Raw genomic sequence first — 17542 nt, forward strand, 5'->3', positions numbered from 1 at the left:
GTCGTAAAAAGACACACACGTTTACAATAATTGCTATGAACTACGTTCAAGAGCAATTAAACGAAAAAACTAACTGATCCTTAAAAATACAAGACACCAATCCAAATCCTTTAGTAGCCATTGGAGTAGCTAGTAAAGGGGAATATCCCTTCACGCCAAGAATTGAAGTCTCCTTTGCATTTTTTGGTGAATCTCATACATAGACTACTAAGGCTCTTAGTAAAACTGCTCAGTGACATTCTCCTTGGGCTTTACTAGTTTATCCCGTTTCTCAAGCTGAAAAGTCACGAATATTCGTTAGCTAGACCAAAAATCGGCAGTACGAAAAATCGCATGGAAAATATCGACAGGACTAATGTAATTGGTACATAACTAATTTGAGAGCAATTAAAAACTGCCGCTATCGTTATGGGAATATTTATAATTCGCTTCATACCTCGATGTCGGTGGATCCTCAATACACGCGGCACCAGGCGACACTCCATCAGCGAAGCAGACTCTGTACTTGGATGCCTCTGAATTGTTTGATGACGCACTGCCTCCTGCCGTTGCATTACCACCACATCCAATTCTACCTGGTGCTGAAACATACCACTCTCAATTTGGATGCAAAAAAAATATTTTATTAAGTGAGGTAAGTCAGGTATACTCAGCTCAAAAAATCTTAACGCACGATTGACCAAAAAACCTATACAAAATACAGTAGAAAATGACATCACGCACAGAATTCTTTTACAGAGTGGTTGAATCCAACGAAAAAAGTCGCTCTTCGATTTCTTGGCGCGTGACCAAACGGTCTTCAAAAACGAAGCAGACAAAATTTTTAAAAAACAGCAGGAGACGTCCTGAAGTACAATCCAGAGAATTGAATGAAAAACTTACAAGTTTTCTACCTGACCAGCAGATCAAGTGAACGATGGCAGCCAAAACACAAACAAAATCATCTCAAAAAGTTGAGAAACCAAAACAATCAAACGAACTAAACAAAAGTATACTCATTGCTAAAACTATACTTATTTCAATATACCTATTTGAGAAAAACTTTCAAAACCAATTTTTGTCTCTGAAATCGCTCCAGGATCATATTTGCAAACCACAAAAAAAATCATTGGCTCTTGAAGATCGATTAACTCAGAAAGGACAGTTAAATTTAAAATAATGAAAAAAATTGCAAATTTTTAAGGAACATTTCCAGAAATAGTGATATTAATATCTTCAGAATTACTTCTGTGTCTCTAAAGGCTACCCAGCAACCCAATTCTAAGCCAATCATTGGCTCATAAAGATCGATAAAAAATAATTTTCAGAAAAAATTTCAAATTTCAAAAAAATAGAAATTTGTTCGTTCCATTAAAATGTTGAAAACCATTATATTGCGCCCAAGGAACTATTTAAAATGAAACTATCAAACCCTGGAGGAGGTTGCATTGCCAAGAAAAACTGAATAAAAGCCAATGTTTTAAAAAAACTTGAAAAAAAATGCAAATTTTATCAAAATTTCTAAAATTCATAATGTTAGAACTGTTAAAAACAATTCCGTTGACACTAACAACCATGTTGTAACTTTTTACCAGACCGTGGAATAAGTTTTCTGGCACTTGAAAATGGACAAAATCAAAAACTGGCCAAAAAATAGGAAAACTTTAAAAAAAAAATTGCATATTTTATTTAAAAAAATTCTAAAATTCGAGACATTTAAATGTTGAAAAACAATCCATTGTTAGTAGAAACTATGCCGTGCTCTGAAACCCAAAAGGAGATTCTGTGGCCCCTGAGGCAGGACAAACTCAAAAATGACAATATATCAAAAAACTTGAAAAATGGCAAAATTTAGTATCATTTTGCGTGTTTATAGTACCAAAACACATACCTTCATCACCTTTGAAAACTTCAACCTAAGATTAATCAAATAAAAACTCCAGAATCACAAAAAACATGAAAATTGCACCATCTTGAGCTCAAACCTCTTAAAAATGACCTTTCAACGCCATTAACGCCATCCCAGCAGCTGCACCACTCTTGAAGGATTACTGAAGCCCACTTTGGAAACTCTAACGAAACTCTAACGAAACTAATCAAACAAACTAAACAAAAGTATACTAATGGCTAAAAAGATACCTATTTCAATATACCTATTTCAAAAATATGTTCGAAACCAATTTTTGTCTGAAATCGATGTCTGCAATACCTCAAAAAATTCATTGGCCCTTGAAGATCTATTAACTCAAAAAATGTCAGAAAAATTTTTTAAATGAAATCAATCGCAAATTTTAATGAATAGTTTCTAGAAATCGTGATATTAATATCATCAGAATAACTTCTTTGTCTCTAAAGGCAACCCAGTAACCCAATTCAAAAACAATTATTGGCTCATAAAGATCGATAGGCAAAATTTTTTTTTCAAATTGCAAAAAAAAGAAATGCGTTCTATTGAAACGTTGAAAACCATTCCATTCGCCTCTGGGAACTATGCAATAAAAAACTATAAAGCCCTGGAGGAGGTTGCCTTGCCAAGAAAAACTGAAGAAAAACAAATGTTTTCAAGAAAAACTTGCAAGTTTTATTAAAAATTTCAAAAATTCGAAATTCTAAACACTAACAACCATGTAAAAACTTCTCATCAGACCATGGAATAGGTTTTCTGGCACTTGAGAATGGACAAATATCAAAAATTGACAAAAATTTAAGGAAAACTTGAATTGCAGATATTATTTTAAAAAACTGCTAAAATTAGAGACATTAACATTAAAATGTCGAAAACCATTCCATTGTTACTAGAAACTATGCAGTGCCCTATTATCAAACCAAAAAGGAGATTCCCTGGCCCCTGAGGCTGGAAAACCACAAACATGCAAAAAATTGCAAAAATTGTATCATTTTGCGTGTTTGTATTTGTAGTACCAAAACATATAGCTCATAAAAAGGTCATAGCAAGTAATTTTTGTCTCGCAAAAGACCTTCATCAACTTTTGAAAACTTCAACCTAAGACTAATCAAACAAAAACTCAAAATCGAATCACAAAAAAACATGAAAAATTGCACAACTTTGAGCTCAAACCTCTTAAAAACGACCTTTTAACCTTAAATTAACGCCATCCCAGCAGCGGCACCACTCTTGAAGGATTGCTGAAGCCCATTTCGGAAACTCTAACGAAACTTAATGCCCGCTGGGCTCAACCTGTCTGTCCCGTTTTAAAAAATCAATGTCATTGAAAAATGTGTGGAAACATCTTAAAAAAAACACAGCGCCCCAATACAATTCAAATTTTTTGAATTGTAAAAAACACATAGTCGGAAGACTCCGGAACCGACTCGCGGTAGAAATTCACATACAAACAACTAAAAATTAAATCAATAGATCACATAAAACTCAAAAACAACTTATTTCAAGCAATGAACGACAATTCCAATGATCGACAAAAAAATGAAGATAGCAAAAAGTGCTGAAGCGTTCCAGCGGGGCGAAAATGCAAAAGTAACTCAAATCATATCATCCAGAAGTCTAATATTTGTCTCAAATGGTTAGAAATGAGTCCAAACACGCTATTACTGGCCGAAACTATTGAGAGAAAATCTTTGGCTGAGAAAATTAGAAATACTTTTCTCGCTACCTATTAGAGTACTGTATGAACAAAAACCACTCTTTCGCTCTGTATTTAAATTTTGTTCAACAGATTGGGCTAAACACTTGCTTTCACGGCATTTTAGATTGCAATATGCGAAAAGAGAAGTCACTGAAGTCACAAATAGATCACCATTAACTCCTTTTTGAGTCGTAATAACATAGCCGGAAAAATTAGGAACCACTCAAAGTGTCGGTACTTCCCGAACAACCTACTAAACCCTCAGACCCGTGGAACAAAGCCCAAACCAACAAAACATCAAAGTCATTATTCAAATTAGAGTTGAAACAACAAAAACGACTGATGTAAGAATTGCTCTCGATTGCTTAGTGGGAGCTCGAGTCTATTAAAACCTGCTTCAGTTGGGTCGGGGGTAACTAAATTCAATAAAGAGTTCAAATCACCTCACAACCAATAATTTTTAAAAGCAAAAAAACCCAAAAAAGAAAATTTCACCAATTTTTGCGCACTTTCCAATTGTCTTTTAGTAGTAAACTGCCGCCACTTGAGTTCAGCTGCTGACAATTGAGAATGAGAGAACTTTAGGCCACACAAAACGAAAAAAGTCAAGGGCATAGAAGCCACTCGAGAAGCCGAAACGGTCAAGCAAAAATTTTGCATAAAATGACCAGCACGTTTACAATAGTTGCTTCTAACTTCCTTCAAGAGCAATTAAAAACAAACCCGGCAGATTGCCGGAAAATAGCCGCCGTTGATTCCAAAAAGCATGGTTGGGATTGAAAGAATAGAAGATACCGAAAAAAAAGATTTTTGTACAAAAACATTTTTAAGTCCAATTTATTTTGATGGCATTTCGTAGTTGAACATAACGTACTTCTGTTTCTTAGAGAGAGGCTACAGGGGCTACTATCAATACCAATAAGCATTAGAGATGGTAACTAAGACTTATAAGAACGACGTTCAAATAGCGGGCATCTAAAATTGGGCTTTATGGGTTTATCCCGTTTCTACTTCTGACTTCAATTTTTTTATTCTGACTCTGTTCATTTTGAATTGCTTTGCTGAGCAACTGATGTTCAAATTCACTTTTAATAGAACGAGAGAAGAGAGAAACAAGCCTAGAGAAGTCAAAAAGATTTCACGCAAAATGCTGAAAAAGCGGCAAAATGGTAAAGCGAAAAAAGTTTGACAAAGTAAAAAAAATTAGGAGCGCTATAATAGCCGTCTGAGAAGATGAGGGCGGCTATTAAAAACAAGCATAGCGCAAAACAAAAAAATTGCCCACTAAAACAAAACATGGCTGGCAGATTGCCAGAAAATAGCCGCAATAGCTTCGTATATCTGCAATCTCAAAAAAAACAGTAAAAGAGACAGACCAAAAAAGTTTGTCTGTTCATTGAAGGCTGCTATGTAATATTTTGATTCAAAATCTGTATAAGTTTTTTGCTGCCTCTATTACTTGCTCTCAAATAACCTTCATTTAGAGTGACACACACCCATTTGACCTTATCGCTTTGAATTAAAGTAAATAAAAGTCAATTTCAAAGTGAGGAAGTCATTTTGAGAGTGAGGTAACTCAAGTGTGACCAAAAATTTAATCAGGCGAAAGAACAAAAAACTCGCTCCACTAAGAGCAAAAAATGACATCACACACGCACTTCAGTTGATATTGCATAAACGAATGAACAAAAAGCAGATTTGAAGTGGTTATGACGTCATATGGTCACAACAAAAATCTCGACGACGAAAAAAACAAGAGAAGGCCAATAATAGCTCCAGCTATCGCTGTGCGGCTATTAAAAATACACCGAAAGAACAAGGAAACCCACTGAAGTGTTGAAACCGGATGAAAATGCTTTATTGGAAATTTGCCGTCCGGTTACGTTACTAAAAATTTCAGGATGATCAAGAACTCAAAAAATCAAGCCTAAAATTTGCCTCAATAAGTCGTCTCGAAAAAATCACCGCAATTCAGACTTTAGCGCCAAAATGTGTAACAGAACAGAAATTCAACCATTCTGATGCAACATTTAAAAATTTACTTTAGTCCATGGTCGGAGACGTCTTCAAAGTTCAACTTTGTGCGGAAATTCAATTTTTGGGAAGAAGCTAAAGGAGACACATTGAAAAATGAGAACCAATTTTTTTTAAAATCTAGCTCCAAGAAACTTTTCAATCAATCAATTAATAATAGAATGTTTGTCAGATTCTTAGAACCAAATTTTAATCAAAATAATCGACAAAAAATTGCTGGAAAACTTCCGCAGAAAAGAAATAATGGCGAAAAACTATACAGAAAAGCGGAAATTTGCAAAAATCATCAAGGCAAAGTGAAAACGCCTGAAATTATGAACAACAACTAATATAGATACTCAAGAGAATCAAATTGATGCCACAAACTAGGCGGCGGTTACAATGTGAAAAATCCTTTGATCAAGATAAAAAGCACAAAAAACTAAAATCTTTAGTCTAAAAACGTCGAGGAAATGTTGGCAATTGAAACTATGAAACAAAATTTTATTGAATTTCATTGCAGAAAACTAATTTAAGTACCAATAATTTAAATTTAAAATTTCTGATGTTGCGCGAAACTCCTTATTCAAACATACCAAACCAAATTCCAAGCAAAAAAATGAAAAACAACAAAATTAAGAAAAGGAAAATTGTAACTAATTTCTTAATTACTTGGTCAAATTTAATTGGAAAACTGCTTAATACCAAAACTTTCACTCAATTCCTGCAAAAAAATGGGTGAAATAAACTCAAAATTCACAAAAGAGTTCAAAGAGCTCCAAACTAGCGTAAAACTCGATTTAGTTTCCCAATTTATTCAAAACGCTATCAAAAACAACATTATTATTACTGTTTAGAATAACTTATTTGAAGCCATGAACATAAAAACACTTTTCTCTGCTCTCCGAAAATGTTCAACGGAACAATTTTTTTCAAAAAACAATTCACTCTCTGAACATTGTTTTTTTTGCTCACATAGATTGAAGGAACAAAAATTAATGATAAAAATTGATTATTGTACAAAAACATTTTGAAGTGCCAACAATTTTGGTTGGATTTTGCAGTTATGCATACTACTCTTTCGTAATGAGAGAATGCATGGGTTAGTATCAATGCCAAAGGGCATTAGAGATGTTAACTAAGACTTCTAAGAATAAAGTTCAAATAGCAGGCATCTAAAATTGGGCTTCAAGGGTTTATCCCGTTTCTATTTTGATTTCACTTTTCGATACTGATTCTGTTCATTTTAAATTGCTTTGCTGAGCAGTGGCTGTTTGAAAGCACTCAGAAGAATGAGCGAAGAACGAAACTAGCCTAGAGAAGTCAGAAAGATATGCAAAGCGTTCAACTAAGGTAAAGCAAAACAAACTTTTGTTCGACGAAGTAAAAAAAACATACGAGTAAACCGCTATAATAGCCATATAAGATGACGGTGCCTATTAAAAACATAACTGACTCTAACTTTGCGCAAATGGGCTTCGTCAGTAGCTAGCTGCAGTTTATGGAGGCTGGCTATAGCTCAATTGAAGGGGGAGTGGCGGTGGGCGCCAGCATGCGGGGTACAGTTGTAATGAGATGAAGTGGAGGGGAGAGTGACAGGAGTTCGAAGAGGGTGAGGGAGGGGAGGATGAAGGGGGGGGGGGTTAACTCGGAGCCCAAAAATTAAGAAACGCACAATTAGAATAACTCCGGAAACAAATCGAAGTTCTCTTCGCCAACCAAACTTTCCCTTCATATAAGTATTATTAATTGGCTGAAAACAAAGCAGATATAAAACAATCTTAAGTCAATTTACAAAAGACAAGTTAGCTAAAAGCAAGGAAATTTAAACTAAATTTTCATGTAGTATAAGCACACATACAGTAGAAAAAAGTGTTTCTCGCAATTGAGACTATAAAAATTTCACATATCAAGTCTAGCGACAAAAAGCTCACAAAATTCTGTCTTTTATAATTAGAGGAAGAAACTGAAAAGAATTTCATAAATTTCATAAGTGCTTTGCACCGAAAAAAAATTGAGTTCATAAATTTAAATTACCATTACTTACCAAAAAGCATAAAAACGCCTTACGAACAATCTGAAATTTATTATATTAGTATACAATAACGTTTTAGACAACATAAAAACCGTCAAGCAAAAAAACCGCTTTCAGCAGCCCAACGTGGACAAATCTGATATTCAAGCGAAAATCCTTTTCACACCTACATTTCAAAAGAACCACTCTCGTTCTCTTCGTTCTTCAAATTTGTTCTCCAAACACAACTTTTCCAGTCAAAACAAAAATTAGCTGCACATTAGAAAAGATTATCTGTTTTTCAAGATCTTTTTGAAGATAAATGTGATCTCGTTCAATTGGAAATCTCACAAATTTTCGAATAAAACGATAACAGTATCCAGGGAAATAAGTAAAAATAATCTATTTTCTCAAAAGAACTGCTTCGCTGACCAATAAACGCAGCCAAAAAATAAACTGAAGGAACTTAACAAAACATAGCCGACAAATTGTCGGAAAAAAACCGCCGTTGACCAGCTTGACGCACATTGGGATTGAAATAGAAAGAGAAAATAAGAGCTAGAAGTTGACAGAATTTTTCATTTTTTGTTTATTTGGAGTGCAAATTCTGCATATTCGGTTAGATTCTAAAATTACACTTAATTCAGCTTTTAAACTGAACTCTATTGAGCATAATAATAATAATAAAGCCAGCTAGCAATCGTTTTAATGAACTTTGATAATCTAATGCACTGTGACTTAATGACAGGGCTTTATATGCTTACCCTGATCCTTTGGATCTTTTGATTTTGCTTTTCTGACTTTGAGCGTATTCACTACATTGCGTAAATCAATGCGTGAAAGCGTAAATCAATTTAAAATCCATTCAGTTGAAACACTGAATCAACTGAGTCAGAAGTCAAGCGTGATAATCGTGACTTATGTAAAACGAAAAACATGATTCAAAAGGATAAGCAATTTTTTTAAAAAAAGGAGAGCGCCTAAACAATAGCCGTTGAGAGGCTGACGGGGACTATTAAAAACAATCCTAGGTCAATTAATAAGCAAAATTAGCCAAAAAGTAGTTAATTTTGAAAACTAAAAAATTTCAATAACTTTTAAACACAATTAAACACTTTGTTTCATGCAACTGAGACCATTAGTTTGCTCATTAAAATTGAGAAGGCAAAATAGTCTGATCAATTAATCTACTAATAAAGAAAACAAAATGCTGTTAATTTACAAAAATAAATGCAATACTCGGAAATTTTTGGCAATCAATTCACAAAAAATGCTTTGTACCACCCAAATTGAAAGCAATAGGTAGTGGACCATAACTAGCAGCAATAGGTTTCTATTCAAGACCTAATAAACGAAACAAAACGAATCAATGCGCGAGAAGTTGCTAAAATAGTCTTATAACCTAAAAAGTACAGAAAAATCTCAAACTCAAAATAGCCGACAGATTGCCGGAAAATAGCCGTGATAGACGCTTGTGGCTTTCAATGAATTGAAACAACTAAAGCAATAAGATAGACGGATTGACCGCGAGTCCTCCTATAGACCACTAGACATTTTGGGTTAGATTCGGACTATCATTTTTATGAGACGCATGCGCTCTATAAGGAAAAAACCATAAGAGTTTTTTTTCAAAATCAATATTCGAAATCAAAATCTCAAGACCTTAATACTCAGAAATTAGGGCATAAAGTTTTGGCACTACTTAGATGCACACTATTGATCTTTAACTAGCTAATTTTCATAAAATTTAAAGTTCATTAAGTGATTTCAGAAGTCATTTTTAGTGAGGTACGTCACGCAATTGGCCTAAAAGCAGAACAAATGACGTCACGTAGAAGTCACTGAAATTAAAAAAGTCAATTTCAAGAAGTCAGGTCGAGAATCATCGATGGAGACGACGAATAAAAAAACACTATGTCCCCAATAATAGCCGCTCTCTTCGCGGCAATTAATTACCAATAAACTACAGAAAACTATCGAAAGAATAAATCAACTGCTACTGTATAGCCATTTCAGACAAATTTACCGACAGAAAACATTGCTTGAAAAAGTCGCACGTGAAAAAAAGTTGCATGAACAAAAACCCACTCTTTTCTATCCCCTCTCCAACTTTACTAAACAATCAAACCGCTCCACTTTTTTTTCACGCTTTCATTTCCTGCTTCAAATTAACTCCAATAAAATTGATTAAAAACATAAACCACGTAACATCGGAAAAAATGCTCGCGAATGACAGGCGCGGCACTTTAATTCAGGGGCTGTAGCCTATATTAATTTTTCTTTATGGTTGCAAAAATATCAGCCGGAGGTAGGGTTTAAACTCCGATCACCTGAGTCCGATTCCATCACCTGAACTAAGGTATTAAACACTCGTCTATCAGGACCTTTTAAATAAAGCGTCTCTCAACGATCGGTTTTGTTTGAACAACAAACTTTATTTCGGAGTGAGAGCAATTGAAATCACTAAAAAAAATCGTGCGTGAAAAAGTCACTTGAGAAGTCAAAGATTATTCTAGACAAAAACGGCCAAGCGAAAAATCTGCATACAAAAAGACATAATCGTTTACAATAACTGCTTCTCATTTGAGAGCAATTAAAAAGACACTTCTCAACAACTCTTCAAGTTGTAAAACAAAAGCATAACTCCTCTTCAAGTCACAAAAGCCTCAAGAAAACCAAGACATTTCTTCTAGCCGTATATTAATCAAGATGAGACCAATAATAGACTGGCTATCGCGGCTATTAAAAAATAGACTGGCTATCGCGGCTATAGACTGGCGGCTATTAAAAAAGATACCTTTCGCATGATTACTTGCCCAGGGTTCAGCTCAAACTTCAAAGAAAACTTTATCTAACATACTGCTTACTTGCATTGCGATGCTTAAGAGCACTCTTCAGGTGGGGTCGCCCATCCGCTGAAACAGCAGTTTACGTGACGTTTCTGCCCGCAGATCTGTTGATCACAAACAAAAGATCTCAGTAAATTTAAGTCCATCTATCAAGAAATGTAATTTTGTGAAACCTCAAATGTTTAATACAGAAGCGCTTAAAAAACTGAGTTCCCTATCAATTCCAAAAACCGTAGCAAAACATGCCGTAACTTTCTTCCCTCAAAGGAGCTTTTCATAATGGTTTCGTAATTTTGTCATCTAATGTGAAAGCGAATGAGAGATTAAGAGGTCATAGGTGGAATGCGCATATGAAATGTTATTAATAGCCACTTGGTTCGGAATTTAGTACCTGGCGTTCCTTCTGGAGTGGAGCAGAGATTTTCCTGATTTCCATTGATGAGATCTGAGGGTATGTACACCACCCAGTTGTTAGGTCTATGCTGATCAAACGTCTGGGAAGCCGAGCTCACGTCGCCTGAACCAATTTAAATCATTTTGCACTGCAGAACTTTAAAAATTTTTTAAAGGAATTAATTATACTCAAAACAGAATCTTTACCTCACCTTTTTTTTCTCGTACGCTAAGAGTGAATGATAATCTCAAATTTTATTAATTTTGATCATTTTCCGCACTGTTAATATTGACCATTTTGATAATGATATCGGGAAATTTATAGATTATATAAGCATACAAATAGGCTATACAAGATGCTTCCCTTGCACAAACTTTAAATACCTTGACTGCAGTATTGACGCGGATCTCGATGGGAGACAGTCGGTGGCGTTTGTGGTATCCTAGTTGATGAGCTAGAGGGCGACACTTCAGAGGAATTCAACGCAGGTGGGGCTGAAGGCGCGTAAGGTGAGTCAGACAAGTTCCGCTGGCCTCTTTGACCACGGTTTGAGCTCCTCTGTGATTCTTCCTCTGTTTACAAAATTCATTTCTAGGTCAAAACTTTTAACGTCAAAGGTCAACCTATCATTTTGACCACAAAAATTATGAGCGATTCGCAATTACTATTAGAAATAGTGTATTGTATCATAAGAAACTAGTAAGGCTCTTAGAGAACTTCTCAGTGACCTTAGGCTTTCCCAGTTTATCCCTTTTCTGTAGTTAAAAAAGTCACGGAAATTCGATGATCAGACGGAAAATAGGATAAAACATTGCAGGCAGATTGCAATAAAATAGCAGAAAATAGATAAAAGAGCGAAGAGAAAATTCTGTTTTTATTACTGATTCTGAGATGTCATTGGAAAAAAATAAACTACTTATGAGTTGTTTCCGTTAGCTAACATCAAATAGCCTATGAGAGTGACATATAATCAGTGAACCGTATCCCCTTCAACTAAAGATAATTTGAAAGTGCGCTTAATCATTTTTGAGAGTGATGTAAGTCACATATGACCAAAAGATTAATCAATCAAATGAGCAAAAAAAAACAAGCTCAATTAAGACTGAAAAATGAGTTCAGGCGTAAAATTGAGTCAAAATTGCAGGAATTAGTGAAAAAGCATATTTGAAGTAAGGGTAACGTCATATTGTCGCAACAAAAATCTTGAGGAATAAAAAAAACAGCCGGAAGAATTCAGAAAGCAACTCGAAGCCGCAGATCTTCCCGCACAACAAAAATGTCTTTGAAGCCAAAACTTTTTTGCATCCAAACACTTATTCCTCGCTTCAACAAGTCAACTAAATTATTTGAGCAATTTTGACCGCCATCATAATGAGATGATTCGGCTTCAATTCATTGAAGGAAGCAAAAATGAAAACAATTAATTACGACAACATTTAGAAACCATACAAAAAACAAAACATAGCTGGCAGATGCCAGAAAATAGCCGCAATAGCTTCGTAGATCTACAGTCTCAACAAACAGTAAAAAAAGACAGACCAAAAAATTCGTCTTTTCATTGAAGGCTGATATGTTATATTTTGATTTAAAATCTGTACAAGTTTTTGCAGCCTCTATTAGCTGCTCTCTAATAACCTTCATTTAGAGTGACACACACCCATTTGATCTTATCTCTTTGAATTAAAGTAAATAAAAGTCAAATTCAAAGTGAGGAAGTCATTTTTGTGAGTGAGGTAAGTCAAGTGTGAACAAAAATTTAATCACGCAAATGAACAAAAACTCGCTCCACAAAGAGCGACAAAAGACGTCACGCACGGGTCAAATATGAAAATCGCTACGGTTCAAATATCAAAATAGACAAGTGTCTAACTTTATGCTGTCACTTCGTAAAAACATAGCCAGCAGATTGCCGGAAAATAGCCGTGATAGACGCTTGTGGCCTTCCATGAATTGAAACAACTAAAGAAAAAAGATAGACAGATTGACCACAAGTCCTTTAGTAGACCACTAGATTTTTTGGGTTACATACGTACTGTCATTTTTATGATACACATAAGGTCTATAAGGAAAAATCCCTAAAAGAGCTTTTTCAAAATTGATTATCGAAATCAAAAACTCACGACTAATACTCAAGAATTAGGGCATATAAGTTTGACACTACTTAGATGCACACAATTGATCTTTAACTAGTAAATGTTCATAAAATAAAGTGCCATAAGTGAGTTCAGAAGTCATTTTTTGAGTGAGGTAAGTCACACAATCGACCTAAAAGCACAAATGACGTCACGCAGACAAATTTCAACTGCAAAGCAGTAGAAGTCACTGAAGTCATTGAAAAAGTCAGTGTAAGACGAAACAAAAATCTGTTAGACGAAGTAAAAAAAACATAGCAGGACAAGTCCTGACGTACAATTCAAAGAATTTTCATTGACTAAACAAAACTAGACCTAGAACGGACTATGAATGGATTGCAAAAACCATTTAGAAAACAATCCTATCCAAAAAATCGAAAAAACAGTAAAAAACCAAAGTGAAATTGCCGCATGTGAACAAAAAAGGACTAGCGAGAAAGCAAAATTTTGTTCAAACCACCGTTTTCTCACTTCCTGTTTCGGTGTGACCAAAATCACTACTCCAAAAAATCATGAAAATGTGTGAACAGATCTTAAAAAAACGTAGCACGACAAGTCCTGAAAAACAATTCAAAGAATTGAATAAAAAATTTAGAAGTATTCTACCTGACAAGCAGATCAATTATACAACACCAGCCACAACAAACAAAATCATCAAAATTTTGAAGCTAAAACAATCAAACTGAACAAAAATACACTCATTGCTAAAACTCTGGAAGCTTTTACCCCTTAGCCAACATATGATCATGAACAAGTCCTGAAAAACAATTCAAAGAATTGAATAAAAAAATTTAGAAGTATTCTACCTGACAAGCAGATCAATTATACAATGCCAGCCAAAACAAACAAAATCATCGAAATTTTGAAACAAACAATCAAACTGAACAAAAATACACTCAATTCTAAAACTCTGGAAACTTTTACCCCTTAGCCAACATATGATCATTTTTAATATACCCATTTCTTTTTAAACCATTTTTTTCTGAAATCGGTCCAGTATTTCATCTGCGAGACCCGAACAAATTCATTGGCCCTTGAAGATCGATTGACTCGAAAAAGACCGAGAAATTTAATGAAAAGCTGCTGAAGATCGTGATATTAATATCTTCAGAATCATTTCTGTGTCCCTAGAGGACATTCAAAAACCAAACTCCAAGCCTAAAAAATTCGTTGTCTCAAAGATTGACAATTTTAACAAACTCAAATTTTATCGAAAAGGAGCTTCTTTCCATTACAACAATGAAAACCATTCAATTACCCCCCTAACAACTATGTAATAGCATACTACCAAACCTTCGAGGAGGTTACCTGGCTACTGAGGCAAGAAAATCGACTAAAATGTATAATTTTAAAAAATTGAAAATTGCGAATTTGATTAAAATTCTTAAAAATAAATTCTAAAAAAAAATAAAAAAAAACAGAAAATCAATGTCAAAATGCCGGATGAGAACAAAACACCACTAACGAGAAATGGAAATTTGGTTCAAACAAAAAACTAGGCCTATAATATACTATGAATGGATTGATAAAACCATTTAGAAAAAAAAATCCGATCCAAAATCGACAAAACAGTAAAAATCAAAGTGAAATTTCCGCATGTGAACAAAAAACGACTAGCGACAAAGATAATTTTTGTTCAAACACCGTTTCCTCACTACCCTTTAAAATTAAAGCGGAGAATTTCACGCCGCAAAACCACTCGCTTTTTCGCACCATTTCCTGTTTCGGCGTGACCAAAATCACCCCTCCAATTTGACTTCAAAATCATGAAAATGTGTGAACAGATCTTAAAAAAAAGACAGCGCCCCAATACAATCCACACTCTTTGAATTGTAAAAAACCGAGAGAAGGCCAATAATAGCCCCAGCTATCGCTTTGCGGCTATTCAACAGAAACTATTTCCCTTCAGCTCTTGAAACCCAAAAAGTTTGTACTATGAGCAACATAACTTATACCGTTGTAAAGTAGCAAAAATTTTTGAATATGGACAAAACTGATAAACCCAAAATCTTTTCGGATCAAAAATTGTCACAAAATGACCAATCTCAAAGTTCAAAACTCTCTGGATACAATCTCGGAACCTTAATTGAATCGAAAAATTTTAAAAATAATTTTTTGGGTTTGGCGCCACAGCAATTCAGAAAAATTTAACACTGAGCTCTCTCATATTGAAAATATCCTTGCGAAAATAAATTAAACTTCAATTAAAATCCAAATTTATCAGGAAAGATATAAACAGATTAAAGCTAAAAATCGTCAACCGACTTTTTTTTAAAAAAAAAAACGGAAATGCAAAGAAACTCCTCACACAACAAACATTAGTATTTTCAGTCTAATGATCAGTCCTACGTTAAAAGTAAATCGCACTGAATTGCCGAACTGCACTATAACATTACAAATAACGCAAAACACTGAAACGAACTCGAAAAAGCAAAAAAAAATAAAATTTAGGTAAACAAATGATCATAAATATTGCCGAGAAAAAGATGGAGCCAAACTCTCAGAACTGCACTATAACAGAAATACCACAAAATATGGAAACGAACTCAAAAAAGCAGAGCAAATAAAATTAAAAAGTAGATCAATAAATGATAAGAAAACTTGGCGGAAAGAGATGAAGCCAAACACTAGAAAATACACAACACTTATTAAAAACCGAAGGCATCTTCAAAAATTTAAAAAATATTCAGCAATCTTTTTTAAGAGAATTTTGAGAAACTATTTTGACAACAATGTCGTTTTAATGTTTAAATTTCCATCATAAAAAAATGTTCTGAGTTCTACACTTTTAACGCGAAAAATTTGATTCTGAGTAACTTGAATATTAAACCTCTGAAGGTGCATAGAAGGGCTCAATCTACTAAAAAAAACAAAAAGCAAAAACTTAAGAAAATTGGAAATTCATTCTGAAAATGCAAATTCTATAAAAATCCCCACGCTAACAACAGAGAAATGCCCGATATTAAAAATTTCGGTACCATATGATAAAAAACTTCAAATAGCCGATAATACAGAAATTCATGGGAAAAGCCAAAAACTGAAACACAGAAATAGGAGCCAATTTTGCATTTAGAATACATCATTACGCTCTCGAAAAACACACTGTAAAATCACTGACCCAGGGTTACATTTTACTGCAGTTTCGATCAATAAAACGATGGAAAAAAACAAAGGCAAGGAAAAACATTGAGTCAAATCGACGAAAAAAGGTTAAAAATGGTCAGCTATACTCACCAATCTTTTGAACAATTTTCGAGATCAAAAATCACCCATTCAATGCAGCGCATGAACAAAAACTTCTCTCACTCACCAAAAATCAGTTAATACGGCAGTTTTAATCATTTTGGCGTGTAGGTCAAAACGCCACCTGAACACATTGAGTCCGGTAAACCAAAACCTCAAGAAAACCAATCCTTCTCTTAAATTCCTAGAAAAAACCAGTACTAGCTCGCTATCACAGCTATGGAAAAGGCCAAAGGGACTATAATAATTAACAGAAACTTCGTTTGAGAACAATTAGCAATCAATAAGCGTTTACAATTAGCAATCAAATGTTATTTCCAAAGCCGTCGTTTAAATTTTATTTTTTTTACCATTAGCTGCATCTTCAATTATTCTTCCAATTTAGAGTTTGTTGCTGACTACAAACACTACAAATTTTTCGTCAGTTTATGATTTAACTTATACAAAATTCGTTAATTCAAATTTTGACAGAAAAATAAACGACAATTTTGACACAAAAATAAACGACAAATTAACAAGAAAACCAGAACGTAGCAGGCAGATTGCCAGAAAGTAGCAGCAATAGCTTTGTAGACCTGCAGTCTGAAAGATTTAAAAAGACAGACTAAAAAAAATTAGTCTTTTCATTAAGAAAGATTTTGAAATTTTGATTAGAAATCAGTATAACTTATTGCTTCTTCTGCTAGCTGCTCTTAAATAACCTTCAATTAGAGTGATGTACCCCCAACTTCACCTTATCTCTTTGAATTAAATTGAAAAAGTCAATTTCAGAGAGGAAGTCATTTTTGAGAGTGAGGTAAGTCACGTGTGACCAAAAATTTAAAAAACTTAATTACACGAATGAACAAAAAAACTCGCTCCACTTAGAGTGAAAAATGACGTCACGCACGCATTTCAATTGAAATTGCATGAATGAATGCCAAAATTACTTCATCAAAACAACTGGTGCTTACTGAAACCACTTATGTGATTTTATTAAAAATACTTTAGAAAAATTATGAAAAAATTATGTAAATTGAGGCCTAATTATAAAAAGCTCTTAAAAACAACTTGCAATAAAAAACTGGAAAAAGAAAAAGTTAATAATTTTTTTTAAAAATACAAAAGCATATGAATCCAAAGAAAAATTTCATACAGCCAATAGGGTATCCAGGTGCTCGCAAAACAATAGGCAAGTCACAATAGGCTAAGAAACTTGTCTAAAAATCAGAAAACGAAAAACGTCTGAAAAAGTTCCAAATTTCGCCATTTTTCGTCATATTTCTCAACAAAAAATGATTCATATCCGCAAAACTGTAACCAATTGTTATCTA

The 17542-nt window shown here is 34.1% G+C and overlaps 1 protein-coding gene across 1 annotated transcript in view; it reads right to left on the minus strand.

Moving 5' to 3' along the window:
• LOC142340423 (uncharacterized) overlaps nucleotides 1-17542 on the minus strand; it is a 464952-nt gene that overhangs the window by 93804 nt on the left and 353606 nt on the right. Inside the window, exons 6-9 of the mRNA XM_075390999.1 lie at nucleotides 11238-11426; nucleotides 10852-10977; nucleotides 10479-10526; nucleotides 399-581 (exon numbers count right to left, since the gene is read on the minus strand). Coding sequence (XP_075247114.1) covers nucleotides 399-581; nucleotides 10479-10526; nucleotides 10852-10977; nucleotides 11238-11426 — 546 coding nt within the window. The remainder of the gene's footprint in view (nucleotides 1-398; nucleotides 582-10478; nucleotides 10527-10851; nucleotides 10978-11237; nucleotides 11427-17542) is intronic.

Source organism: Convolutriloba macropyga, chromosome 5, assembly GCF_964194025.1.
Source record: "Convolutriloba macropyga chromosome 5, txConMacr16.3, whole genome shotgun sequence".
NCBI classification, from domain to species: Eukaryota; Metazoa; Xenacoelomorpha; order Acoela; family Convolutidae; genus Convolutriloba; species Convolutriloba macropyga.